Source organism: Aedes albopictus, chromosome 3 (genome assembly GCF_035046485.1).
Source record: "Aedes albopictus strain Foshan chromosome 3, AalbF5, whole genome shotgun sequence".
NCBI lineage: Eukaryota > Metazoa > Arthropoda > Insecta > Diptera > Culicidae > Aedes > Aedes albopictus.
In genome coordinates, this window is record NC_085138.1 from 231,995,991 (window position 1) to 232,020,387 (window position 24,397).

The 24,397-nt window shown below is 43.8% G+C and overlaps 1 protein-coding gene across 1 annotated transcript; it reads left to right on the top strand.

Moving 5' to 3' along the window:
* Window positions 1–3,103: 3,103 nt before the first annotated feature.
* LOC115256995 (uncharacterized) lies at window positions 3,104–21,947 on the top strand. Its single transcript, XM_062856174.1, has 5 exons — window positions 3,104–3,397; window positions 20,143–20,754; window positions 21,097–21,186; window positions 21,524–21,676; window positions 21,732–21,947. The coding sequence occupies exons 1-5, from the start codon at window positions 3,116–3,118 to the stop codon at window positions 21,783–21,785; spliced, it is 1,191 nt and encodes a 396-aa protein (XP_062712158.1). The 5' UTR covers window positions 3,104–3,115; the 3' UTR covers window positions 21,786–21,947.
* Window positions 21,948–24,397: the final 2,450 nt, after the last annotated feature.

Below are 24,397 nucleotides of genomic sequence, written 5' to 3' on the forward strand. Positions count from 1 at the left end.
TCACTTTCATAAACACTCCCAACACTCTCATTTTCGCTGTCCCACGGCTCCTCGGCAAAATCATCGCAACTCACTATTATTTCCGAATTTTCTTTTTCGGTCTCGCTTCCGTCAATGTCTTCACTGGTTTTGCCCTTCCTACTTCCAAAATTCTCCCACACGCTAAGACCTTGCACCTGTCGCTTACGCTTTCGCGGCATCCTTCTCGAATGGCGTTCCGATCGACTCTGACAAATTCTTCATAAAGCATAACAATATATGCTTGCTCTAACCATGCACAACAAAGCCTATAACGGTACATTCCTTGACCAACTATCCACTGACATAAAAATACCGTTAGATTATAGTTGCTTACATCCTACCAATGCAATGCCTTCAAGTTTAGAACTTATACTTGGATCTCTAGCCCATGCATGAGATAAACGCACACCTGATTAGCAAGGACTTGCTGCGGATAGCTGAAAGTTTACCACTGCATGTACCTAAGAAATAGGATTCTGGAATATCAAGTCATAATAGCAGATAAAGGAAAAAATAGTTGCTCAAACTAATCTAGAAATATTCAGTATGCCAATGCACGCCTACATTATATGTGCAGAAAGGACTAAATCCCTTCTAGTCAAAAATTTGTTGGAGCAACCGTGGAGGCAAATCTATTACACTTTTTTACCGTTTCTTGCTTTCCCGCATCATCTGTGGGGTTGCCCCCCGCATGCAAGCCAACAAACCGTTATCTGCTGTCCGATCGCGGTGGCGCGCGTTGGATAAGAAAATGTTTTCATACAAATGCTGCTAAATACTGATTTTTGTATGAAACCCATGAATATTTATATACTAATCGACTCGTTATTAGTTGCTGATTGGAATGAGCCAAAAAAGTTATATGAAAATCATGTTTTTCTATGAGAAATCGCTGTGCAAACACAAAAGTTCCCGACATTTGAGTGGTTTTTAGTCCTAAAATTTTGGTATTTCCGAGAGTCCAGTTTTTTTTCAAATTTTGAGTAAAATCAAATATTTTTTTATGAAAATGAAGCCCAACATCTCAGCTACAGCGTTAATTGTTTTATATTTCGATATCTCTTTTCGTTAATTTTTAAAAAATCGAAACGTGCGCCGAAGTCGGGTTTTACCGGCCCGCCCGGTAAGCTTCCCCTTAATGCATCGCACACGGTCTGCCAAGCAATGTCAGCATCTGACGGGGGGATCTGGGCGAGAACATCTTCCGCAGTCGCACCAATATACCTGTCTCCCTGGCCGGCGGGAGCCTGTACCCGATCTACAGCGATTACCTCACCCTCTTGGATCGTGACCGCTAGGTTGTACCGGTTTCTTAGAATCACTGCTGGGTCCAACAGCTGCCGGGTTTTCGTCTTCGTCGAGGCTCGCGTTGCAGCAATCATTATTTTCTGCTTCGAGCTGAGGAGTGTGTCACCTGTTCGAGATGACATCAGGCTCTCATATGAGCCCCCAGCCGCCAAATCTGCTCCCCTGCACAGAACGCTAAGTTGAGCGTAACGACCGCTGTCGACCGTTGGACGCACCACAAATGACAGGCGGTCCCAAATGACATCCAATGCCGCCTGCACAAATGCCTGGACCTCCGAAGCAGGTACACCAGCCTGGCATAACACCTCGTATCGTAGCCCGAGTCCCGTGCAGACATCGGCGATCATCAGGGCGGTATTCGCACCAGTGCCGGCCATCTGCTCGATGGCCCACATCAGGACGGCTACCCCACTGGACTCGGCGACACTGTTTCAAGCTAACAGCATATTGTATAGCGCCTCCTTAGGGGGGGGGGGGGTCGTGGTGCATATTACTCCGCCTTCCCATACTTGGGTTGAGCCGTTCATGCGTTGGCATGTAAAAATGAAAAATCAAACTGTTGATTACAAATACGCCAGCAAAACCAATACATAAAAAGCAATGGTACCAACAGACAGTTAGTTACTTTTCAATACAATTAGGGGGATTAGGGGCATAATGGACACCCGGGGCGAAATGGAAACCCCTGTTTTTGCCGAAACCGTTGACTTTTATGTTAAACTTTCAATGCATAAGTGTAAAGGAACAAGTCATTGTTCTATTTTTCAAAAGTACCATTTATATTCCTTCAAAATAACCAAAATATCATTGAAATTGAAGTATGTTTTTCATATAGTGGATTTCTTATAATTTCGAAGCATCAGCAAATAAGGTATTACGAGTGTTTGAGTGTGTCCACCATACAAACAAGTGAATTGTTAGCTTATCTACATGTATACGTAGAATTAGCAATGGATGAAGTATTATATTTTTGATCAGAACTTACTGAAAATAGCAATTTCAATGTTGTCGTCTATTCGGGGCGAAATGAACACTGGCAATTATAAATGGATGTACGCGCGTTGCATACTGTTAGGCGTTTTAGAGAATTTGAAAAAAATCAATCCGATATGTAAACTCGTCTAAGATGGAGTATTAGATCTGTAGTATTGGTCTCCGTTGGCAAATTACTTAACTGGTCGATATTCTCAAAGATACAGCATAAAATATGCACGGGTGTCCATTATGCCCCGATGGGTGTCCAATTCGCCCCGTACCTTTCCTGCCAGCCCCAAAAAACACACGTTTTTCAAATCATTATTTCTTTACAATAATGACATTCTACCTGTTGTAAATGATTGAAATACGTAGGAAACAAGTTAAAGTTGTAAGTCAACTGATAATATGTTAAGTTTTTGTCTGTTATACAGGCCTAACATACTCATTTGCTTAGGGTGTCCATTATGCCCCTAATCCCCCTACTTGCAAAAAAAACATAGCTGTGGGATAAAATAGCAACGGGTTTCTTAGCCTTGATCGTGAATTTGGGATCAAAAGAATCGTGAACAGTAAAGAAAATCGAGCACACTGCCTTCGACAGTGGGATGAATAATTGACTCTAAATATGTCTTTGATGCAGTGCTTGGCAATTCTGATAAAATTAATAAATTTTACATAAATATTAACTTCTCGCTTTCACCGCTTGTATGCGGTGAAATTTCAAACGAAATAAGGTCAATATAAAACTCGGAATTCTCTAGCAAATGTTTCAGTTTTAACCAAGTTTTTCGTTTACCTTCAGTCAAAAATGGATCTAGTCAACAGACTGCAGAGATATCGCATATTCCGTCTCGATTACAAGGGAGCGGAAATCGCCTACACGAATGTGATTGATCGGCTCGAGTATTTCAGCTCTTTTATGGGAGTGAATTTGTTCAATCGTGTGTTTAATTTTTGCAACTTTCGGTACTTGTGGGGCGTTAGTTCGCTTTTTATATACATTTATCTGGTGGTCACTTCGACACACTACTACCGGCATGACATCGAAAAGGCACTGTCCTGTGTGACAACCTTTGGGTTTTCCACTCAGGTGAGTTACGAGGAGGGTGTTACAGGTGAATTATAATATTAACGCGAAAGTGATTTGATCTAAATTTGTTTGGTCGTTTAATGCATTTGTAACGATGTAACCGAGTGAAATTTCGTTAAAAATTGGTTACATCGTCAGAAATTACGTACCTGGATATTACCTACAAAATTATTTGCTGTGTAACATCAGGGTGTCTACTACCTGGAAAAACCTGGAAAACCGGGAATACTCAGGGAATTTTATTTAACAGGGAAAAACCTGGAATACTCAGGGAATTTCTGGAGTACTCATGGAAATTTTACTCCGATGAAAAAAAACTTTGGGTCGTATGAACCTGGTAGTAAAAATCCATATAGAAATTTCGCTACAAGGATTTTTTCCAGAAATTCCGTCAGAATTTCTTTCTGGAACTTCTTTAAAAATACCTCCTGGAATGTCTCCCAGGATTACTTATAAAATTCCTTCCGCATTTTTGACGCTATTTTTCTTGGTATTCCTTTTTGATTTTTTTTTCCGGAAAGGTATACTTCCGGGTTCCTTCCAGGATTCCTGAATTCCAACCGATTTCTCCTGGAGTTTTTCACGGGGATGCTATTTCTTCCCAGAGTTCCTTCAGTGTTTTGCTGAATGAAATCTTCGTAGGATTTCCACCAGAATTTATCCCGAACACTCTATAAGAATATCTGTCGGGATAAATCGTGGAATTTCTTTCGGCACTCCTCACGGAAATTTTACCCGATTCCTTCCGGTGTTCTTCTTGGGACTTCCCCAGAAGATCTTCACAGAATGTCTTTCAGAGTTGCTAAAGGAGTTATTCCTGGGGTTTCTACTAAAGTTCCTCCAAGGGTTTCTGAAGGAGTTTTCACGAATTTAGTGCAAGAGTTCCTCAAAAGATTTCTTTCATTTGTTTCCTGTGATATCTTCAAACCATTGCTTTGGGCTTTCTTCGAGATGTTCTTCCTAGTCTCCTACAGGAATTTGTTAAAAGTTTTCGCGAGGTTTATTTTGAAGTTTTACCTGAGATTTTTCGCGGAGTATCTCCTGGAACTTCTCTCAGAAGATTCCTTCCGATGTTGGTCATAAGATGTCTCTCAGAGTTTTTCCTAATTTACCCTGGATTTTCTCCTAAGTTTTGACGTTGAATAACGTCCTTCGGCAACATATAGGGGTGTAACTTCAGAAAAACCAAAAATCGGCCGCGTCACGAAAAGTGGTCAGCTTTTGAACGCTAATAACTCAGTCATTTATGAACGGATTTTAAAAATTTTAGCACCGATCAGACGCAAATATTTCCAGCAATTATGTCAATTAATAACAACTATTGATTTTCAACAGCGAACTATTGAAAATTTAGGAAAAGTGAACCCATGTTTTATCCAGCCAATCACGTTCGAGCGCAGCTTTGGGCTTTTCCGTCGTGCGCCTGGCAGTATAAAAGCTATTTCTTCTTCCCCTCTTCCTTCATTCTTCATCAACACCTCACGGGGAACGCATCGGCAGAGAGCTGTTCAGTTTGCTCCGTTTGCATTTTCATTTAGTGTTCTTTGGCAAGCCGAGCGCGGTGGTCGGTGCGGTGCGTCTTCGCGCGCGGCTGCTCGAACGGAGTCGTTTACCGGATGAGAACGGAGGAGCACAGCTGGGTCGCATTTTCGCTCAGCATTCTCACAGCACATTTTCACGCTGTCGACCGCGGTAGACGGACGGACGCAGCAGCAGCGGCGGTGGTGGAATAATTTATCATTTCCCCAGTTCGGAAGCGGATGGGCGCCGACGACACGGCAGCAACGCGGTTTGGTTTTGTGAAATCAAAATTAAACAGCCATTATTAGGGCTACAATTTTAAATTCCACGAAAGAGTTGATTCGAATTCCATCAGAAACTGAAGAAACGCAAGTGCAAACATCTTGAAACCTACTTCGAGAGCACCGCCGAGCGCGGTACAAGCACCGCCAGCAACTTAGCAGCAGCGGCGGTGGCTTATTAGCATTTTCCCCGTGCGGTAGCGAATGGGGCATGGCAACAACTGGGAATATTTTAACCGCTTGATGTCGAATCTATTCTAAATTCAAGATACGGTGACAAAAGCCTAAACTTATGCACGCATAATAAATCTGCTTAAAATTTCTTCAACTTTGAAGAATGGCAGGTTTGCTGGAAAATGAAAATGTTAACCAGCGTTGCTAAATTTCAATAACAATTTTAGAATTTCAAATATCTGTAATCTTAAGAAAGTTTTGGTCGAAAATACATGACTTTTGTACTATATACTGTCATTCCTTACTAAACATTATAATATTGGTTAATCCTAAGCCTACATACTGATTTGGAAATGACTAATAATAATCATTTTAGTATATTTTAATACTCCGCTATAATGAATTATTGCAGATAAATTTGTATGGCATCGTTGAATTTTACTCCCCTCACATTTAACCAATCACGTTCGAGAGGGGAAGCCAGGCCATTGTGCCGTATAAAAGCAAACTGCTTCTTCTCATCTTCCATTATTCTTTCTTGACCCGTCGAGGGGATCACATAGAAGGAGAGCTAGCCAGTTTCTCCGTTTGCGTTTTCCATCAGTATGCTTTGGCAAGCCGAGCACGGTGGTTGTCGGCTGTTACGCTCTCCTTCGTATCGTTGTACGCGGCGCCAGTGGAGCAATCAGCCAGTTCAAACTGGTGCGCGGCAACAACGAGGACTTTCTTTTGCCCCGAGTTTGCGCAGCATCGCCATCGCAAAACCCCCCATCGGAATCAACGCCACCGATGCCGTTCTGGATTTGGTTGGCATAGCTACCGATTTTCACCTCATGCAACAATTGAACAATTATTGTACAACAAATAAAATTAAACAGCCCTTCTAAGGGCTTCAAAAATGTTCCTCACAAGAGTGAATCGAATAATTTTCTTAGACGACGCGTCGGGTCACAAATATGTCAAAACCGACTAAGTCCTAAAACCGTAGCATAAACTTTGCAAGCGGAATAGTGGAAATATATTAGATTGTTGTAGCATCCTTTATATTTCCCAGCCAAATATCAATGTGTGTTGTGTTCGCAAAAATTAAACATTTCTTTGACCATTTTTGTTACACAATCTACAAGAAAACTGTATGATACCTTGAAATTCTTAGTTATATAAATACATATTGGTAATTTCAGTCCACCAATTAGCAAAAGCTTAATGATTTGCATTTTTGAATGATCTGTAGGATTGCATCTGTTTAAATTCTTATAAAATGAATGGTTACCAAGACAATTCTGTTATAGGTAAAGATTTTTAAATGGTTTTGAAAAATTCGTTTATGGAAACATTTTAAAACCAACTACTACGCGGAACAAGTCTTGTCGCGTCCATTCTAAATTTCTATATATAAACCTGCAAAAGCAGATTGTGCGAGAGACATTTTCATCATCGATTCCAAGTTTGACTTTCAATCGTGATAGACGTGTTAGCAAAATCGGAAGCGTAAAAGTACCACAATCGAAATCGAAATCGGAATCGTGTTCGCGTTCGAAATCGTGTTCCACGGTCGCCGCGATGACGCGTCGGCGCAAAGGTCAGACGGTAGGCGAGTCGGCCGACACTACCGCTAGCACCCCAGACCTGGGGCGGAAGAAAAAGTACCGCGATGATGACGAGCAATCAATCGTGGCAACCATATTGTCGAAAAACCCCTACAGCACGGGTGGCACGGCAGTGAATGAAAGTGACCTGGGCGACTTTGGCGAAGCCATTGGTGACGACAACGAGGACGACGACGAGCTGCGGCATCAGCAGCAACAAGCGACGCAGCAACAGCGCACTGCGGCCCCGAAGGTGCCCCCGCTGATGGTAAAATCAGTCGACCTGGGCAGGCTGCAAGCAACAATGAAGGCGATCAAGGTTAATGCGGCCTACAAGCTGTGCCGCGTTGGCATCAAGGTGGTCATCAGCTCTATGAAGGATTACCTGAAGGCCAAAACGTACCTGGAGAAGTCCAAGGCGGAATTCTACACCTTCGATATTCCGTCGGAGAAGCCGTTCAAGGCGGTGATCCGTGGGTTGCCCAACAAGAAACCGGACGAAATCAAAGCCGATTTGGAACAACGCTACAAGCTCAAACCCGTAGCCGTGTTCCCCATGTCGCGTCACGACAAATCGAAAGTGTACAGGGACTGTTTGTACCTGGTGCATTTTCAGAAAGGATCTGTCACCCTCGGCGCCCTGAAGGCGGCTAGGGTCGTCCTCGACATGATCGTTTCCTGGGAGGCCTACCGCGGAGCAAATCGGGACGTTACCCAGTGCATGCGGTGCCTGCAATACGGACATGGAGCAAGAAACTGCCGAGTGAAGCCACGGTGTGCCGCTTGCACACTCCAACACGAAACCAAGGACTGTCCCATCGAGGAAGTTGCCGAATACAAGTGCGTAAATTGCGGCGAAAATCACCGTGCCACCGACCGGGCGTGTGCCAAGCGCGAAGAGTACAAACAGATTCGAAGCAAAGCAGTAAACCAAAACCAACCCCGTCGTCGTCGCCAGGCGGCCCCGCAGTTCAACCCAGAAAGTTTTCCGGATCTCCCCCGCCAGTCCGGCCAGCCAAGCCAGCGCTCCTCGGATCCGAGGCCCGCAAACCCCGGTGCATCGTATCGGGACATTCTGCGCCACGGCCCACCGCCCGGTTGGACGGTCCCCCAAGCTAGCCAGACCCAGCCAGTGGAGGATGAGGCCCCGTTGCTCACGCCGGAGCAGCTGATGCCCATCTTCCACGAAATGTGGACCAAACTACACCAGTGTCGCACACGTGCTGACCAAATCATCTGCCTCGGTGAGTTCATCATCCGCCATGGCTAATGAAACGAAAATCGTACTCTGGAATGCCCACGCCGCCAAACTCAAGGCCGTGGAATTATTGGATTTTGCGAAAAAGGAGGAAGCAGATATCATCGCCCTAACCGAAACCCACCTGAAACCTGGAGACAAGTTTAGTCTGCCGGGATTTACCATCGTACGCCTGGACCGAACAACGGGTAAAGGAGGAGGAGTTGCAGTGGCTGTTAGGCAGCCAATCAAATTCGAAACCAAGACGCACTACCAAACAACGGTAATCGAAGCCATCGGAATCGAGCTTCGAACTTCGAACGGCCCGCTGCTGGTGATCGCTGCGTACTGCCCCCAGCAGTGCTACGAGAAAACAGGTAAGGCGCGGCAGTTTAAAAACGATCTGGTCAAGCTGACGCGGCACTCCAAGAAATTCGTCGTGGCATGCGACTTGAACGCCAAGCACGAATGCTGGGGAAACCACCGCCGAAACAAGAACGGGAACATGGTCTTCGACGAGTCTCAGCTGGGCTATTTTGCTGTGCATGCCCCGCATGATCCAACATTTGTGTCTCCGGCGGGCTCCCCGGCTTGCCTGGACTTCTTCCTCACCAACACGGAGATCTCCCTGCCGATCACCGTTAACGACCTGAGTTCTGACCACTTGCCCGTCCTCACACGGGTTGGTGGCGAAGCACAGTGCGGCATCCGTCGCACGAGGAAGGACTACAACCGAGTCAACTGGGTGGAGTTCCAGCGGCGAGTCGACTCCAGAATCATCACGGATATGCAGCTGAATACCGTCGAGGACGTCGATCGAGCGGTCGGCAACCTGCAAGCGGCCATAACGACAGCGGAAGATGAATGCGTCCCGAAGGTTCAAACAGTAAGTAGGTACCTAACACTTGACTCGGAAACCATCAGCATCATTAGAGCTAGGAACGTTTTTCGACGCCAGTTCCAACGAACTGGCGATCCATCCAAGAGGCATCAGGCCGGTTATTTAACCAAAATCATAGCAGCAAGAGTTCAGGAAATCAAAAACGATAGGTTCGGGAAAGATATTAGCAAGATGAATCCCTATGCAAAACCCTTCTGGAAAGTTGCCAAGGTGTTAAAGTCCAAATCACAGCAGGTCCCCCCTCTAAAACTGAACGATAAACTGCTTGTTTCGCCACTAGAAAAATCAAACGCAATAGGAACACATTTTAGCCAATCTCATTTGATAGGAAGTACGATGGTCAGCCCAATGGAGCAAGCTGTATCCAATACTCTGTCCACCTTGAACAACACCCCGTGCTACGTCCCTGAAAACAAAAAGGTCTCGGTTGAAGAAGTCCAAGCCGCCCTGAAATGCTCTAAAAATATGAAAGCCCCCGGCTTCGACTCGATTTTCAACTTAGTGCTTAAAAACCTAAGTTTGTCCACCCTGACTCATATCGTTAACATCTTCAACAAGTGCCTCGATCTGAACTACTTCCCATCCTGCTGGAAAATGGCGAAGATAGTTCCGATCCTGAAGCCCGGGAAGGACCCCACAAGTCCCAAAAGCTATAGGCCCATTAGCTTGCTGTCAGCTCTCAGTAAGCTTTTTGAGCGTGTCATCCTAAATCGTGTCCAGGACCATGTGAGCACCAATAACATCTTGCCTCCGGAACAGTTCGGTTTCCGAAAGGGGCACTCGACGGCTCACCAGTTGTTCAGGGTAGCCAACATAATCAAAAAGAACAAGTCCGTCGCTAAGTCCACCGTCATGGGCCTTCTCGATGTTGAGAAGGCCTTTGATAACGTGTGGCACGACGGCCTTGTGTATAAACTGTACCGGTACAACTTCCCAAACTACCTTATCAAAATAATTCAGCACTACCTGAAAAACCGAGAGTTTCGAGTGTCCCTCAATGGTCTACTGTCCGACAACTTCCAGATCCCTGCCGGGGTCCCCCAGGGAAGTTTGCTTGGCCCGATCTTGTATAGCATCTATACGTCAGATGTCCCCCAGTTTCCGGACGGCTGCTACCTGTCTCTCTTTGCCGATGACACGGGCATCATGGTCAAGGGGAGACACACAAAAGCTGCAACCAAAAAGCTTCAAGAGTGTCTCAACTCCTTCCAGCAATACGCTTCCTGCTGGAAGATAAAACTAAATGCAGCAAAGACGCAGGTAATACTCTTCCCCTACAGTCGGTCTCCCAGGCTAACACCCCCTGAGAACTGTAAAATCCATATGGATGGTGTCCCGATAGAATGGTCCCTCGAAGTCGTCTACCTCGGACTAACACTAGATCGAATGCTCCTCTTTAGATCGCACATAGAGAAAACGAAGGCCAAGTGCAATAAAATTGTAAGATCCCTGTATCCTCTAATAAATCGCAGGTCAAAGCTATGTCTCCAAAACAAAATAGCCATATACAAACAAATAATTTCCCCTGTAATACAGTATGCGATGCCCGTCTGGCACACAACTGCAATGACCCATAGAAAATCCCTCCAAACACTACAAAATAGAACATTAAAAATGATTCTCAATGTACCTTTTGATACAAGAAACACAATAGTCCACCAATTGACAAACACAAAAACAATAGACGAACAAATTGCAACAGTTTTTCTAAAATTTAGAGATAAAGCACTACTATCGGAGCACGCGCTAATTAGCTCGCTGTTCCAGAACAATTAGGTTAGGAAGTAGTTAGGTTAGTTGTAAGTAGTTATTAAGGAAAATCGCAAAACAGAGCTTCAAAAGCAAAATATTTTCTAATTGAAATGTCAAGGGTCCAACCAGTCTGAAGTATCCAAAGCTGAAATGATTATATCAATATCACTTAAAATGTAAAACTTATAGACATGTAAAGAGAATGGAAATAAACGTAATTTAAACTAATTGTGCGAGAGGATTTGAAATCTGCATAAATTTTCTTCGCAAAATAATTACCTGTTAGCATCCAAAGAAATTCAAAGGTTTAGCAAACTACAGTTGGCCCGCTGAAATTATTCTACAAATTGACTCACTGTATTTCGAGAGCAACAACATAGTTTAATGAAAGAGAAACTAGTTACGACTACCAGTACCTGGGCTGCCCATAAATGGTGAACCAAGTGCTGGGCTGGTACACATGCAAAGACCTAAATATTCCCACGCCTTCCGATATTCAAAGTCAATTCAACTGAAACAAAAATGCATTTTCACCCCACATTCCCAACAGCTGCCCGGGGGATTTTAGATTCAATTTTCATCGTAGGGTCTACCTACCTCACGCGCGGCATATTGGAAGCAACGAAAATCGCACCATTCGTTACTGACCTAGTTTTTATAACCCATCATCGTCCGGTGGTGGCCGGGTGCGATCGTGTTGCACCGCGTTAGGTCCGGTCGGTGTGATGCAATTTCAATTACGCTTGGGACAACGATGGGTAATAAACCCGAAAGAATGATATAGAACCGCGACATCATATTGATCGCGCTGGAACAAAGATTGTTTATTTTTGTTTCGAAATCAAGGCGCCGAATTGGCCGGGTAAGGTTCTGAACTCAGGTGAACCTTAGCTGGAATGTTCTGAAATTGAGACACCGTATTGGCGGCATACGGCGCCGGACTTGTTTTGCACTCGATTTGTTTTGACTTCGAGTAAACTGAAAGAAAAGAATGTGGGGGTATAATTTCAACCAACATCCGCGGCCGGGGGCCGGCTAGGGTTCATTGTGCACAAGCAAGGGTACATTTGAATAACAAGGCGGTTGCTTTGTTTTGAAGAATTGGGTACCAAGTCCGAAAGATGATGGGGCTAAGAATGATGATGATGATGATGATGATGATAATGACGATGATGTTGACGAAGAAGGCAATGATGGGGGTCGACTTTGGATACGCCCAAGTCAGGCGTGGTTTCGGTGTTAAGATTTTAATAGGTTTTGCTCAAACACGCCAAAGTCAGGCGTGGCTAGGAGATTTGGACTTGGGGATAAGATTTTCACAGGTTCTGTTCAAACACGCCCAAGTCCGGCGGGGATGGTAATCATGACGAGAACGAGTAGGATAGATAGAGTTTTTAACTTTTAGCTTTTACATTTTTGGCATCGATGGTTTTTGGACACGCCCAAGATAGAAGAGTCGTGATGTTTTCAAGAAGAGAAGGATTTTAATCACGATGAGGACAAGTAGGATAGGTAGAGGTCTAGGTTTTGGACTTATTAGTATTTTCATTTGGTAGGGTTTTGGATACGCCCAAGTTGGTTCGGGCATTGTTAGGATTTATCATGACATCTTCGGCAAGACGAGAATGATCGTAGGAATTTTAGACACGCCCAAGCTGGTTCGGGTATTGCTAGGAAATTTAGGCTATAAATACGGAGGCTTTGGCTTCAGTCGGGGCCAGTAGTCGGAGAGTTCGGTGACAACGTTAACGCAGGCAGCACATCGGATAAGTCTTGAGCTCCCATGTGGGACACCTCTAGATACTGTCCAAATAAAGGCTGTAGTTAGTACGAAAGCAAGGACTTAGGTGATACGAATTAAGTGAAAAGTGTAATGTAATTCGTTGAAAAGTTTTTAGGAAAGACTAGAACAATACTAAGGAGAAAAAGTGAATCGTTGTAATATAAGATAAGTGATGGTTTGTGATACTTCAATATAATTTATTAAAACTGCGTCGGACTGTAATGAAATTAAAGATATCACATTCCGTGTAGTGTTTAATGCAGCCCCTGGACGGTACAGGGCGCTTCACACAGGTTTAAATAGTTCTGACGTTCGATTTGAATAGGTCGTATCTGTATAGGAATCCCAGCAAATTTACGACCTATTCAAATTGAACGGCAAAGTTCATAAGGAATGAATCGGATCGAAAATAATGATAAATAATAAACTCCACTATCAATTGCCGTCTACAATCAAACTAAACCAAACCAAAATAACCATAAACGGACGTTATTCAACGTCAGACTTGCGGTCGTGTCTAGTATACAACCCCTCCAACTTTTTTTTTCCACAGTGCCTTCTGAGATTTCCACAGGAGTTATTGCTGATATTTCTCATTGAATTCTTCTCTTGCATTCTTTCAGAGCCAGGCTGTTTCTTGTAGTTGTACCGGATTTCTTGCTGTGATCCACCTGAGAGTTTTTACAGATATTCTATGCATTATTCAAAATTCTTCCCGGAATCTTTACCAGAAATTATCCCGTGATTCTGGATACTCCTTTAGGGATTTCTCCCAAAGTAATTGCAGGGATTCTTTTACGGGTTTTCCTCAGAATGTCTCCTGAGATAACTTACGAAATACCTTATAGGAAATTCATGGAGATATATTCGAGGGAATTCAAATAAAATCTTGCGAGAAACTCCGCAAAGTGTTATTGAAAAAATCTCGACATGAACTTCAGGAAAAACCTGAGAAAAAAAATGAGAAATCTCGAAAAAAGTTCTAGGTAATCGTAATCCCGAGAAGAAATATTAAGGACATCCAAGGAGGAATTCTGAAAACCTCATGAAAACCTGAAAGCAGCTGCGGACGAAGTTCCGCGAGGAAAATAAGAGGAATATCGGAAAAGTTCAGTAGTTTATGGATAGCTGGCCTGGAAAACCACTAAAACAGGCATGGACACTGGCTTCAGCCGGCGGCTGTACCGATTGAACGAAACTTAACACGGAGTGGCTACGGATAAGACGTGAAAAATTTCATCGTTAGAAGCGGGAATCGAACCCTCATCCACCCGGACTCTAACCGCATGGCTACGAGGTTCAACCAATGACATTCTTGAAGAAACTTTGAATAGTTTTGGGTGGATCTTCAGGAGGAATCCAGCGAGAATCTCTAGAAGTATATCGGAAAACCTTTGCAAGAAATATCAGAACGTCAAACAGATATATTGTGTGAAAGAATCCTGCGGAGAGCCAGGAAGAAAATTTGGAAGAAATTTCAGGAATTATGCTCAGAAATCTTAAAAGAATTTTTGAAGAGTAGGGGAACTTACGTATTTTTGGCAGTTTTGTTCTCTTCGTCATGGGTTTTTTTAACCTGTCGAACTCAGAGTTGGCATCAAATCCTTCCCCACCAAGCTGAATATGATCAAGTTTCAGGCAATTTGGCCGGCATAAATCCCTCATGACGAAGAGAACAAACCTGCCGATGATACCCTAAGTCACCCTTTATAATTTTTAGAAAATTTGGGTTGTTTTATAATTTATTTAAGTTTATAATTCAAAACTTTCAAAATTTCATCTGGAAAAACCTGTAAAACTCAGTGAAATTTATTTTGAGTTATGAGTAGACACCCTGAACATATACAAAATGAAGATTCTCCTTTTGATATCGAGGGTTCTCATCCGGACCTCCACCGGAAATAATTACATGAACTGGTTTTACCCCACCGACCAACAACGTCGCAAAATCTTCAAACACATGTAGGTACCGTAAACCGGGGTCAAATTGATCAGCGGGGTGAAATTGATCAATCGAGGACTAGATTGTTACCCCATTCTAGCAACTTATATAGGGTATCGCACCACTTGGGCGGTGGGTTCTATATTCGTCTGTTTTCCACTATAACTCTGTCAATTTTGAACCAATTGACTTGAATTGTTACACACGGGTAGATACTATACCTATCTCACCACATTCCAAAAGTTGTGTCAATTGGTTCAAGTTTGACTGAGTTATAGTGGAAAACAGACGAATATAGAACCCACCGCCCAAGTGGCGCGATTCCCTACGTCGTTATGATCATAAAGTTCTTTTCTCATTCAGTTCATGGATGCCTAGAGATGAGTGAGGACTTTTGAATTTTTAGAAAAAAGTTCATCTGAACAATCGTTTGCCATCAGTATTATCTGCGAAGTTTCTGTGTTATCATTTTTATGGAACCTTTATAGTGGTGTAATGTAGCTATTCTAGGCAAGAATCAGTTATTAAACTGTTAGAATTTGTTTAAAAAGTAATTTAATGTGGCTGAACTCGCTTATTTCATAGAACATTGCCTACCTTCAGGCGTTTAATTGTCAATATCGAAAGTTAATTTAGCTTTTTAACAGTCAAATTCACAAGTTGTAAGAGTTTTGACGCGCTATTCGTGTTCAGATGGTCGAAATTAAGGGGAAATGGCAATTTAAAATTTTAACTGATTTTTATTTGTATGCTGACCAATTTCACCCCAAAGAGGTATTTTAAATGTTCGTGAGCTAGATGTTATTTAACTTTATGTTAAAATTTGTTGAACCATAATTGTGTCGCGTATGTCGTGAACCGTCGGACTCTGATGGCCAACGTTGGCCTCGCCGTTTTGGCGACTATAATTCCGCCGAATCATTTTCACACGCGACTTAACTGGACGGTTCGACGAGTTGCGCCGCGAACGTACGATCGAGCGACCGTTCACTTCGAAATTGATTTTAAGACTGCCTTCCGAACCTCGTTGGCGAGGGTTTGAACTTCTTTGCTCTCTCTTTCTCTGAGCTATTTTTTCTCTTTGGGGGTTCGCCCCCTTGAGATATAAAACACGTTTGGAATAATTAATTTTCTTTGGTACGACTGTTTTATCTCGTTATCTAAGTTGTTAAATTAAAATTGTATCCAGAACACACTGAATTGATATTATCTTCTACAACGTAGTTTCATAGAGGACCATTCAGGACTGATTTTTCAGAAATTCTTTTGACAATATTAGAATTGGTACTCAAGTTAACAGCAAAAGTTGTTTTAAAGTGATCAATTTGACCCCGGATTACGGTAATTCGACGAGTTGTGTAGGCAAAACCATAGGAAATTGCTGCACAAGAGCAGTGCTTGACTGACCTGTTAGCAACATAAGTTGGACCAATGTAACCGACTGCTTCCGGTTTTCCCATGGCATCCGGTAGAATTTTAACAGCAGCGTAGACCGATGGTATCAACTTATTCTGTTTTGCCATAACAAAATCATGATCCGGTATGGACACTCCATAATAGTGCACATGCATAACCATCGGCGACTGTGTTGTAGCTGCTGTATAACCGAGCGCAACTTGAGCCTTATCGTCTAGAGTCACGAAGGAAACTTCTCGTGGACCTATAATTGATAAGATTTCCTCCAGCATCTAAATAGCTGCAAAATATAAACGACCATCCTGATGTTGTGAATGCTTGCCGTTTTGTGCTTTGATCAACTTAGCGGGAACGGTCTTAAAATGTCGCATCTCTGTCCTCGGATGAATTCACTCGTTTGGATATGAGACGGAGATACTTACCGCTTCTGCTGATCTCAAATCCTCGACAGTTCACTGCTTTCTTAAGATAGTTCAAACACTTGAGGATCGACTTTGCCTCCGGAATCTTCTAACCCAAGTCTTTCAGGGATTGTTGCATGTCATCTCGATGCTCCTTCGATCGGATCTGCTCACCAATCTTTATTTTGAAGTCGTATTCAATAACTTATTGTAAAACAAACCTCGTTAGTCTCGCCCGATGGCAAGCAATAGTTCTTGATTGGTATCCGCAAGCTGAGTCCGCATCCGTTCCTGTGTAGGAACCAGCCTTTTTGGTGCTTGCACAGTTGAAGTAGATCGTTCAGCGGGCGACGGTGTTGACATTGCGTCCACGTGTGAAACTTCCGCCTGAGATTCACTCTGGGATTAGCATCATTCTTTTCTGCAGAGTTGTCCAGTATTTTGTCAAGCAGGCTTTGTTCTTCATGCATTTCATTTATTTAGCACTACATTGCATTTAACTGAATCAACAATGCTTCTCCACAACACTCGGATCGTGGCTGCAGTTCTCCATCCTCAGTTGCGTCCCACACTTGTCAGATAGTTCTGTACCTGGGCCGCCCACCTTGCACGTAGCCCTCCAGGTCTTCTTGTACCATCCCGATCTCTTGTGAACACCAGCTTTGCAGGGTTGTTGTCCGGCATTTTCAAAACATGCCCCGAACATCATATCCTCCCATCTTATGCCATCTTCCGGATGCTAGGTTTGCCGTAGAGTGCAGTGGGCTCGTGGTTCATTCTTCGCCGTCACACATCATTCTCCTGCAAACCGCCAAAGATAATCCTAAGCACCCAACGCTCGAACACTGCTTGTGTTCCTCGTTTGCATGTGGACTGTGCATACATATCCTCCTCGAGCATAGCCCAGGTCTCGAGCCAGTAGAGGATCACCGGTATTATCGGCGTTTTGTACAAGGTGCATTTGGTGCGAGAGTGAATCTTTTTCGACCGCAGATTCTTGTGGAGCCCATAACTTCGACTTTCACTGATGATGCGCCTTTGTATTTCGCGGCTAACGTTGTTTTCTGCCGTTAATAAGGACCCGAGGTAGACGAAGTTCTCCACCACCTCGGAACTGTCTCCGTCTAACACTGCTGCTTCGGCTTGCCGTGTCATTCGCGGTTCCGCCTGCCAGCATGTACCTCGTTTTCGACGCATTCACCGTGAGTCCGACAATGACTGCTTTACGTTTAAGGCGGGTGTACAATTCTGCCGTTCCAGATGTTCTAGCTACAATTTCCACGTCATCCGGAAAACAGTCTAATTAACCGGATTTCGTGAAAATCGCGAATCGGATGTTGAGCCCGGCTCGTTGCATAACATCTTCCAGAGCGATGTTGAACAGCAGGCATGAGATTCCATCACCTTTTGCCCGCCATCCCCATGAACTGTGGCCAAGTCAAATTTTTGTCGACTTTCCTAATTTCGTTATTAAGCCTACGCTGCCATGAGCCTCTGGGTCTGCCGCTGATACGATGTCCTTCTGGGTTTCAATCTAACGCTTGCTTGCAGATTTCGTTTCCGCTCCTGTGTAGAGTGTGGCCGACCCACCTCCACTTTCGCTCCCGAATTTCTGTCGTTATCGGCTTTTTAGGACATCGACGATGGAGCTCCACGTTGGAGGTCCAATTATAAGGCCACCATGCACGAACGAATTATATACCGCAGGCATCTATTGATGAAGATCTGCAGCCGTTGAGAGTTCTCCACTGATACACACCAAGTTTCACTGGCGTACAGCAGCACAGATTTCACGTTCGAGTTGAAAATTCGGATTTTGACACGGGTAATGCGCCGAACCCTTGGAGGATCATGCTGAGGTGTTGATGGCGGGGCCGACACTTTAAAAAGGTTAAAGTGCTCAAACTAGCATTTTAACTGGTCAATCGCTTCAATCAATAACTACTAATCACTAAGATGACTTGAAACATCCTATAGGAGATGGATGTCGCCGGTGTTTGCGGCTCTCTCGCCTTCGTCGGCTAGGGAGTCCGCTCACGCTCGGTTGTTCCGCCTACATGACCGGGAGCCTTTCTCGGGAGCCGAGTAGCATTGACGGGCTACGGCTTTGGCTCCTCGTGTTTTCGCTCGCTCTATCGCGGCTTTGGCGTTCCTTCGCTCCTCTATCTGCCTCCATGTATCATCTGTGATACACTGCTTTCTCCGGGTGCGTAGCTTAACCAAATTATTCTCGCCGGTAGCGATGAAGGCGTTCTTGATGGCGCTCCATTGATCTTCTACGCTTCCACCTTCGGGGATATCCGCAGCGTCTTCCAGTCGGCGTGTGTTGAACCGGCGCCCGATTTTCTCCTCCTGTCGATGGATCCTAGCAAAACTCAGCCAGATCTCGCCGATCAGGAGATGATGGTCGGACGCAATGTCGACGCTACGTTTGTTCAGCACATCAAGAAGGCCCCGTCTCCATTTTCGGCTGCTGCAGATGTGGTCGATTTGATTTTCGTAACACCATCATGGGAAACCCATGTCACTTGTGCACTGGTCGATGAGGAAAGAGCGATCCCCCAATCGCCATGTCATTATTGTCACAAAACAGAGCAAACAGCTCACCGCTCTCGCTCATTTTTTCCGAGACCATGGTGTCCCATGACGTGTTCATAGTCCGAGTTGCCGAAACCAACCTTCGCGTTGATGGCACCCATGAGGATCTTGATATCACCTTTTGGGATCATATCCACGATCATTCAGTTGAGTGTAAAAGTTCTCTTTGTCTTGCAATTCAGCAGATTGGCGCGCAGCATTGGATCATGGTAAGGTTTCGAACACGTGTTCTGGATTTGGCTACAATTATTCTCTCGTTAATAGGTTCCCACTTCGTGAGCGCTGAGCAGGAGACCAATTCCACGGTGGCGAGGAGCGTGTACACCTCGTAGGCCAGAACATGGCAGAATTCGATCCGACGCCCATCTGTATTCTCCAATGATCGGCCAACGGACTTCGCTCAGTCCTAGGATCTCATCAAGCTTCATACGGCATGCCCCATTTGGCTAGTTGTACCAACTTACTCTGCTGGGCTAGGGTTAATACATTCCAAATTCCAATTCTTGTCCGTTGCGTTGTTTCACGCTAAAAGTCGTTGCCTTTGCATCAGTTCGTAACCTTTCACTTTCGGTTCCTTTAGTGGTTTTCGGGTTTCGGAAACAGTAGGTTGTCGGCCGAAGGTCTCCTACCCTCCGTAGTAAGGCTGTCACCTTAGGTATAGCTTCCGGTGGAGGTGCATTTCATGCTCAGCCGCTGGATACCAGAATAGACGCTGTTTGAGCGGCACCTTCTTGGTAAACAGACGAACGAGACGTACCTCCTCTATCTTGCTAAAGTCAGAAGGACAACAGTGCCCCCGATTTGCAAACCTTTTTTTTTAATTGGTCGTATTTCAAATCTCGATGTACTCAACAGTTCACTTTAAAGAAAAAAAAATAAACACGAATAAAATCCATGTTGAACGAAAAAGTTGCCGTTTTTTGTGAAAGAAGTTTTAGCAAAGTATTTTTTAAGTCAACTAAGCATTCATTTCTGACAGTGTTCTTAATCGACAAATTGAGAATTGAATCAATATATTTGACAAACTATCGTTTAATCAATGAACCTGTGGGAAATCACCACATGCACGTAGAATAGCACTATTTTTTCTTTTTTATAGTTACTCTTTGGCTGTCCTAAAGCATTCCTAATGTTCTGTTGCTTTTTACAGGGAGCATCAAAAATATATTCATTCATCCTACGCCGCAAAAAGGTTATTGAAGTCCACGAAATGAATATGGAGTTTTTCAAATTGGACATAATGAAGTACGAGACTGTTCAGAGAGCATTCAAGCCAAGCGTCCACCTGAATCACATCATACTGACGCTGACCGTATATGGATATATTGGAATTGTAGCATTCATCGCTTTGGCACCTGTATTCTACGCCATCATCATTTCTAAGCCCGTACTTGCCTTCGGTTTCGAAGCCATTCATTCCGATTCCTGGTCGGCGTATGCTTTCAACAGTTGGTTCCAAGTCAATTGCACTTACTATGTTGCATTTCTGACGACGGTCACCGATGGAACATTCATCCTTTATCTCCTTAATGCAACCGGACAAATAGATGCCATCGTCGAGCTTCTCCACGAGCTGGACGACATCATGGCGAAGGGCCACGGGGAGCAGCAAATCGAGGAGCAGTTGCAGAGAATCATCACGATGCACAAACATCACCAGCTGTACATGCGAAAAGTGGAACATTTATTCAACTTGTACTTTCTGATTTCCATTGCATCGCTTTGCTTCAACATGTCGATCTCGTTGGCTGCCTTCGTTCTGGTATGGTTTGTTTGATTTACTGAAAAAAGGTATTGTTCAGATAACTTATTTTTATTTTTGTTGAAGAACGGATACCTTAGCAAATGTATGTTATGCAATTGAATACCATAGCTTGAATTTCGTGAAACACATTTCATTATAATGATGTACTTCATCTCATAAATATACTCCTAAAATACACAAATTCGGATGCACTGTAACTGTCCAATCAATTATTGCTTTAGCTTCTCGGAAATCTTTTAAAGGTTATGTAAATCATTGCTATTATTCTTAGGTGAAATATTATTTATTCAGTGAACATTTCTTTTTATTTCTTATCAATCGCCACTCTGATATTTACAGATCGACTGGTATCTGGGCGTTGTGGTGTCCTGCTTCGCTTCCGCTCAAATATTCTATATGTGTTTTCTTGGATCTTATTATGAAACGAAGGTACTGTATGGATCAAACGATTGAGGTTACCATCTGTGAAACTTAATCGATGCGGCGTTGTTTAAAATATCATGAATAAGAGAAAGTAACATAATTTCTTCTGTAGACATCCTCAGATAAATTCCGGCACTAGGAATAAAATATAAAATAGGTTATTTTGCCACTTCTATCTCAGTGAGGATTTAATGCTAAGATGAAGAAACCTAAATTCAAAAAAGCAGAATAAGCAAATATGAGCTTTTCACATTTCAGGTGGTGACCCTAAACTTTTGATGGGATAAATAGAATAGTCATTTAACAAAATTTCAGCTCCCTAATCGCCCCTTATCGTTCACAGAGCGAGTACCTCGTAACGGAACTGGGGGCCTTCGATTGGTACAAGTTGTCGGTCAAAAATCGAAAGACGATCAAATTTTTGCTTATGGTTTCGCAGTCTCCGATATTGGTAACAGCTATTGTGGAAAATTTGAATGTAGCAGCATACTTAAAGGTAACTGTGCAAAAATAGGCAAAACCAATTAAAATAACATATTTTATCGTTATAGATTCACAAAACCGTTTACTCGGGAATAATGATGCTCTTACGAATGAAGGATTAATTTCCAAAGCTCAACATACATAACTGTTTAATGCATCCCGGCACATATTTGTAAAGTTTAGTGCACAAGCCAAACAACAACGCAGTAATAACCTTACATAATAAAATAATTAAAAATTCAACAATAACACCGAGCGTCATAGAAATGCATAACAACATAAAAAAATTATAAGATTCAACTTATATGCCAGTATTTTATTAACTCGTAACGAACTCCATAAGGTTCGATGTGGAGCTTGACTTCTTCCTCCGATGATTTCGACTTTCTGTCAAAGAAAAGCGTTGATTACATAACTTCATTGACGATAAAGTAAAAAAATGGACGCTTTTTTGGACAGAAAGCCGAAACTTCCCTGCAACTTCCTCCAGGAATTCCTCCGGGAATTCCTCCAGGAATTTCTCCGGAAATTCCTCCAGGAATCCCTTCGGGAATTCCTCCAAGAATTCCTTCGGGAATTCCTCCAGAAATTCCTTCGGGTATTCCTCCAGGAATTCCTGCAGAAATTCCTGGGGGAGTCCCCGGAAGAATTCCTGGAGGAATCTCCGGTAGAATTCCTGGAGGAATTCCCGGAGAAATTCCTGGAAGAACCCTTTGAGGAGTTTATTGAGGAATCCAAGGAGAAAATGTTGTAGGGTTCCCCGGAGGAATTTCTTGATTTTCCAGAGGAATTTCCTGGAGGAACACCTGGATGAGTCCCTAGAGAAATTCCTCCAGGAATCCCCGGAGAAATTCCTCCAAGAATCCCCGGAGGAATTCCTGAAGGAATCCCCGGAGGAATTCCTGGAAAAATCCTCGGAAGAATTCCTAGGGGAATCCCCGGAAGAATCCCTGAAGGAATTCCAGGAGGGATCCCCGGAGGAATTCCTGGAGGAATCCTCGGAGGAATTTCATGAGGAATCCCCGAAGGAATTTCTTGAGGAATCCCCGAAGGAATTCTTGGGGGAATCCCCGGAGGAACCCTCGGAGGAATTCCTGGAAGAATCCCCGGATGAATTCCTGGGGGAATCCCCGGAGGAATTTCTGGAGGAATCATAGGAGCAATTCCTGGAGGAATCCCCGGAATAATTCCGTGAGGAATCCCCGAAGGAATTCCTGGTAGAATCCCCGAAGAAATTCCTGAATGAATCCCCAGCGGAACTCTTGGAGGAATCTCCGGAGGAATTCCTGGAGGAATCCCGAAAAGTAATCCCACTAGAAATTTTAGGTGATATCCCGGAAGGAATTCCTGGAGAAATCCTAGTACGAATTGCTCGAGGATACTCAATAAGAATTCATGCTAGAATCTCAGAGAGAATTCCTGGGGAATCCCAGAAGGAATTCTTCCGAAATAGGTTTCCAAAATATTTTGTGTTGGAGCTAGTCCACCATGGCCACGAAGGCCATAGCGAGGCTAGCTCCGTCGATGCCTGTTTCTTAATAATAAACCTCTACCATCTCTCCAACAATTACCTACCAACAATACCGTCGCCGTTCACGTACCTGAAGGTTCGACGCTACACGAGCGTTCAACGCTACCTAACTTCCAACATTTTGTTTATACCGCAACAGTATTTGGCAACGACCGGTACGCAATCCGGTAACTAAATATAGTAGCGACCGGTGTGGAAATGAGTAACTAAACTAAAATGACAACTCCGTGGGCAATCATTTTACTCGCCCAGATAGTAGCCCCCGGTAAACTTGCTCTAAGAGGGTTTCAGAGTGCTTTAGGATGTGTCAAGTGGGCTTCTAGTTACATGACGTTTCATGGTGGTTTCAGAGGCGGTTGCGAGAATTTCAGGGGCTTGCAAAGGCTTCCATAAATGTTTCAGGTGGACTTTACGAGGTGTTTTAAGGCGAAATCCACTGAAAACGTTCAGAACTCTCTGTGATCCGGTTGGACCCCCTGTAATGCACCTGAATCCCTCCTAAACCCCCGAAAACGTCTCTGAAACTCGCCGAAATCCTCTGCAACTCGCCGAAATCCTCTGAAACTTCTTGAAATGCCTCCGAAATCCCCCTAAACCACCTATGAACTCAATGCACCAGAAACTCTCCTAAACCCATGAAAACGGCTCTGTAACGCCTCTCAAACCCTAACACTTCTAACACTTTTGACGTTGAATAACGTCTTTCGGCAACATATAGGGGTGTAACTTCAGAAAAACCAAAAATCAGCCGCGTCACGAAAAGTGGTCAGCTTTTGAACGCTAATAACTCAGTCATTTATGAACGAATTTTAAAAATTTTAACACCGATCAGACGCAAATATTTCCAGCAATTATGTCAATTAATAACAACTATTGATTTTCAACAGCGAACTATTGAAAATTTAGGAAAAGTGAACCCATGTTTAATCCAGCCAATCACGTTCGAGCACAGTTTTGGACTTTTCCATCGAGCGCCTGGCAGTATAAAAGCTATTTCTTCTTCCCCTCTTCCTTCATTCTTCATCAACACCTCGAGGGGAACGCATCGGCAGAGAGCTGTGCGTGTGCAGTTTGCTCCGTTTGCGTTTTCATTTAGTGTTGTTTGGCAAGCCGAGCGCGGTGGTCGGTGCGGTGCGTCTTCGCGCGCGGCAGCTCGAGCGGAGTCGTTCACCGGATCAGAGACGAAGGAGCACAGCTCGGTTT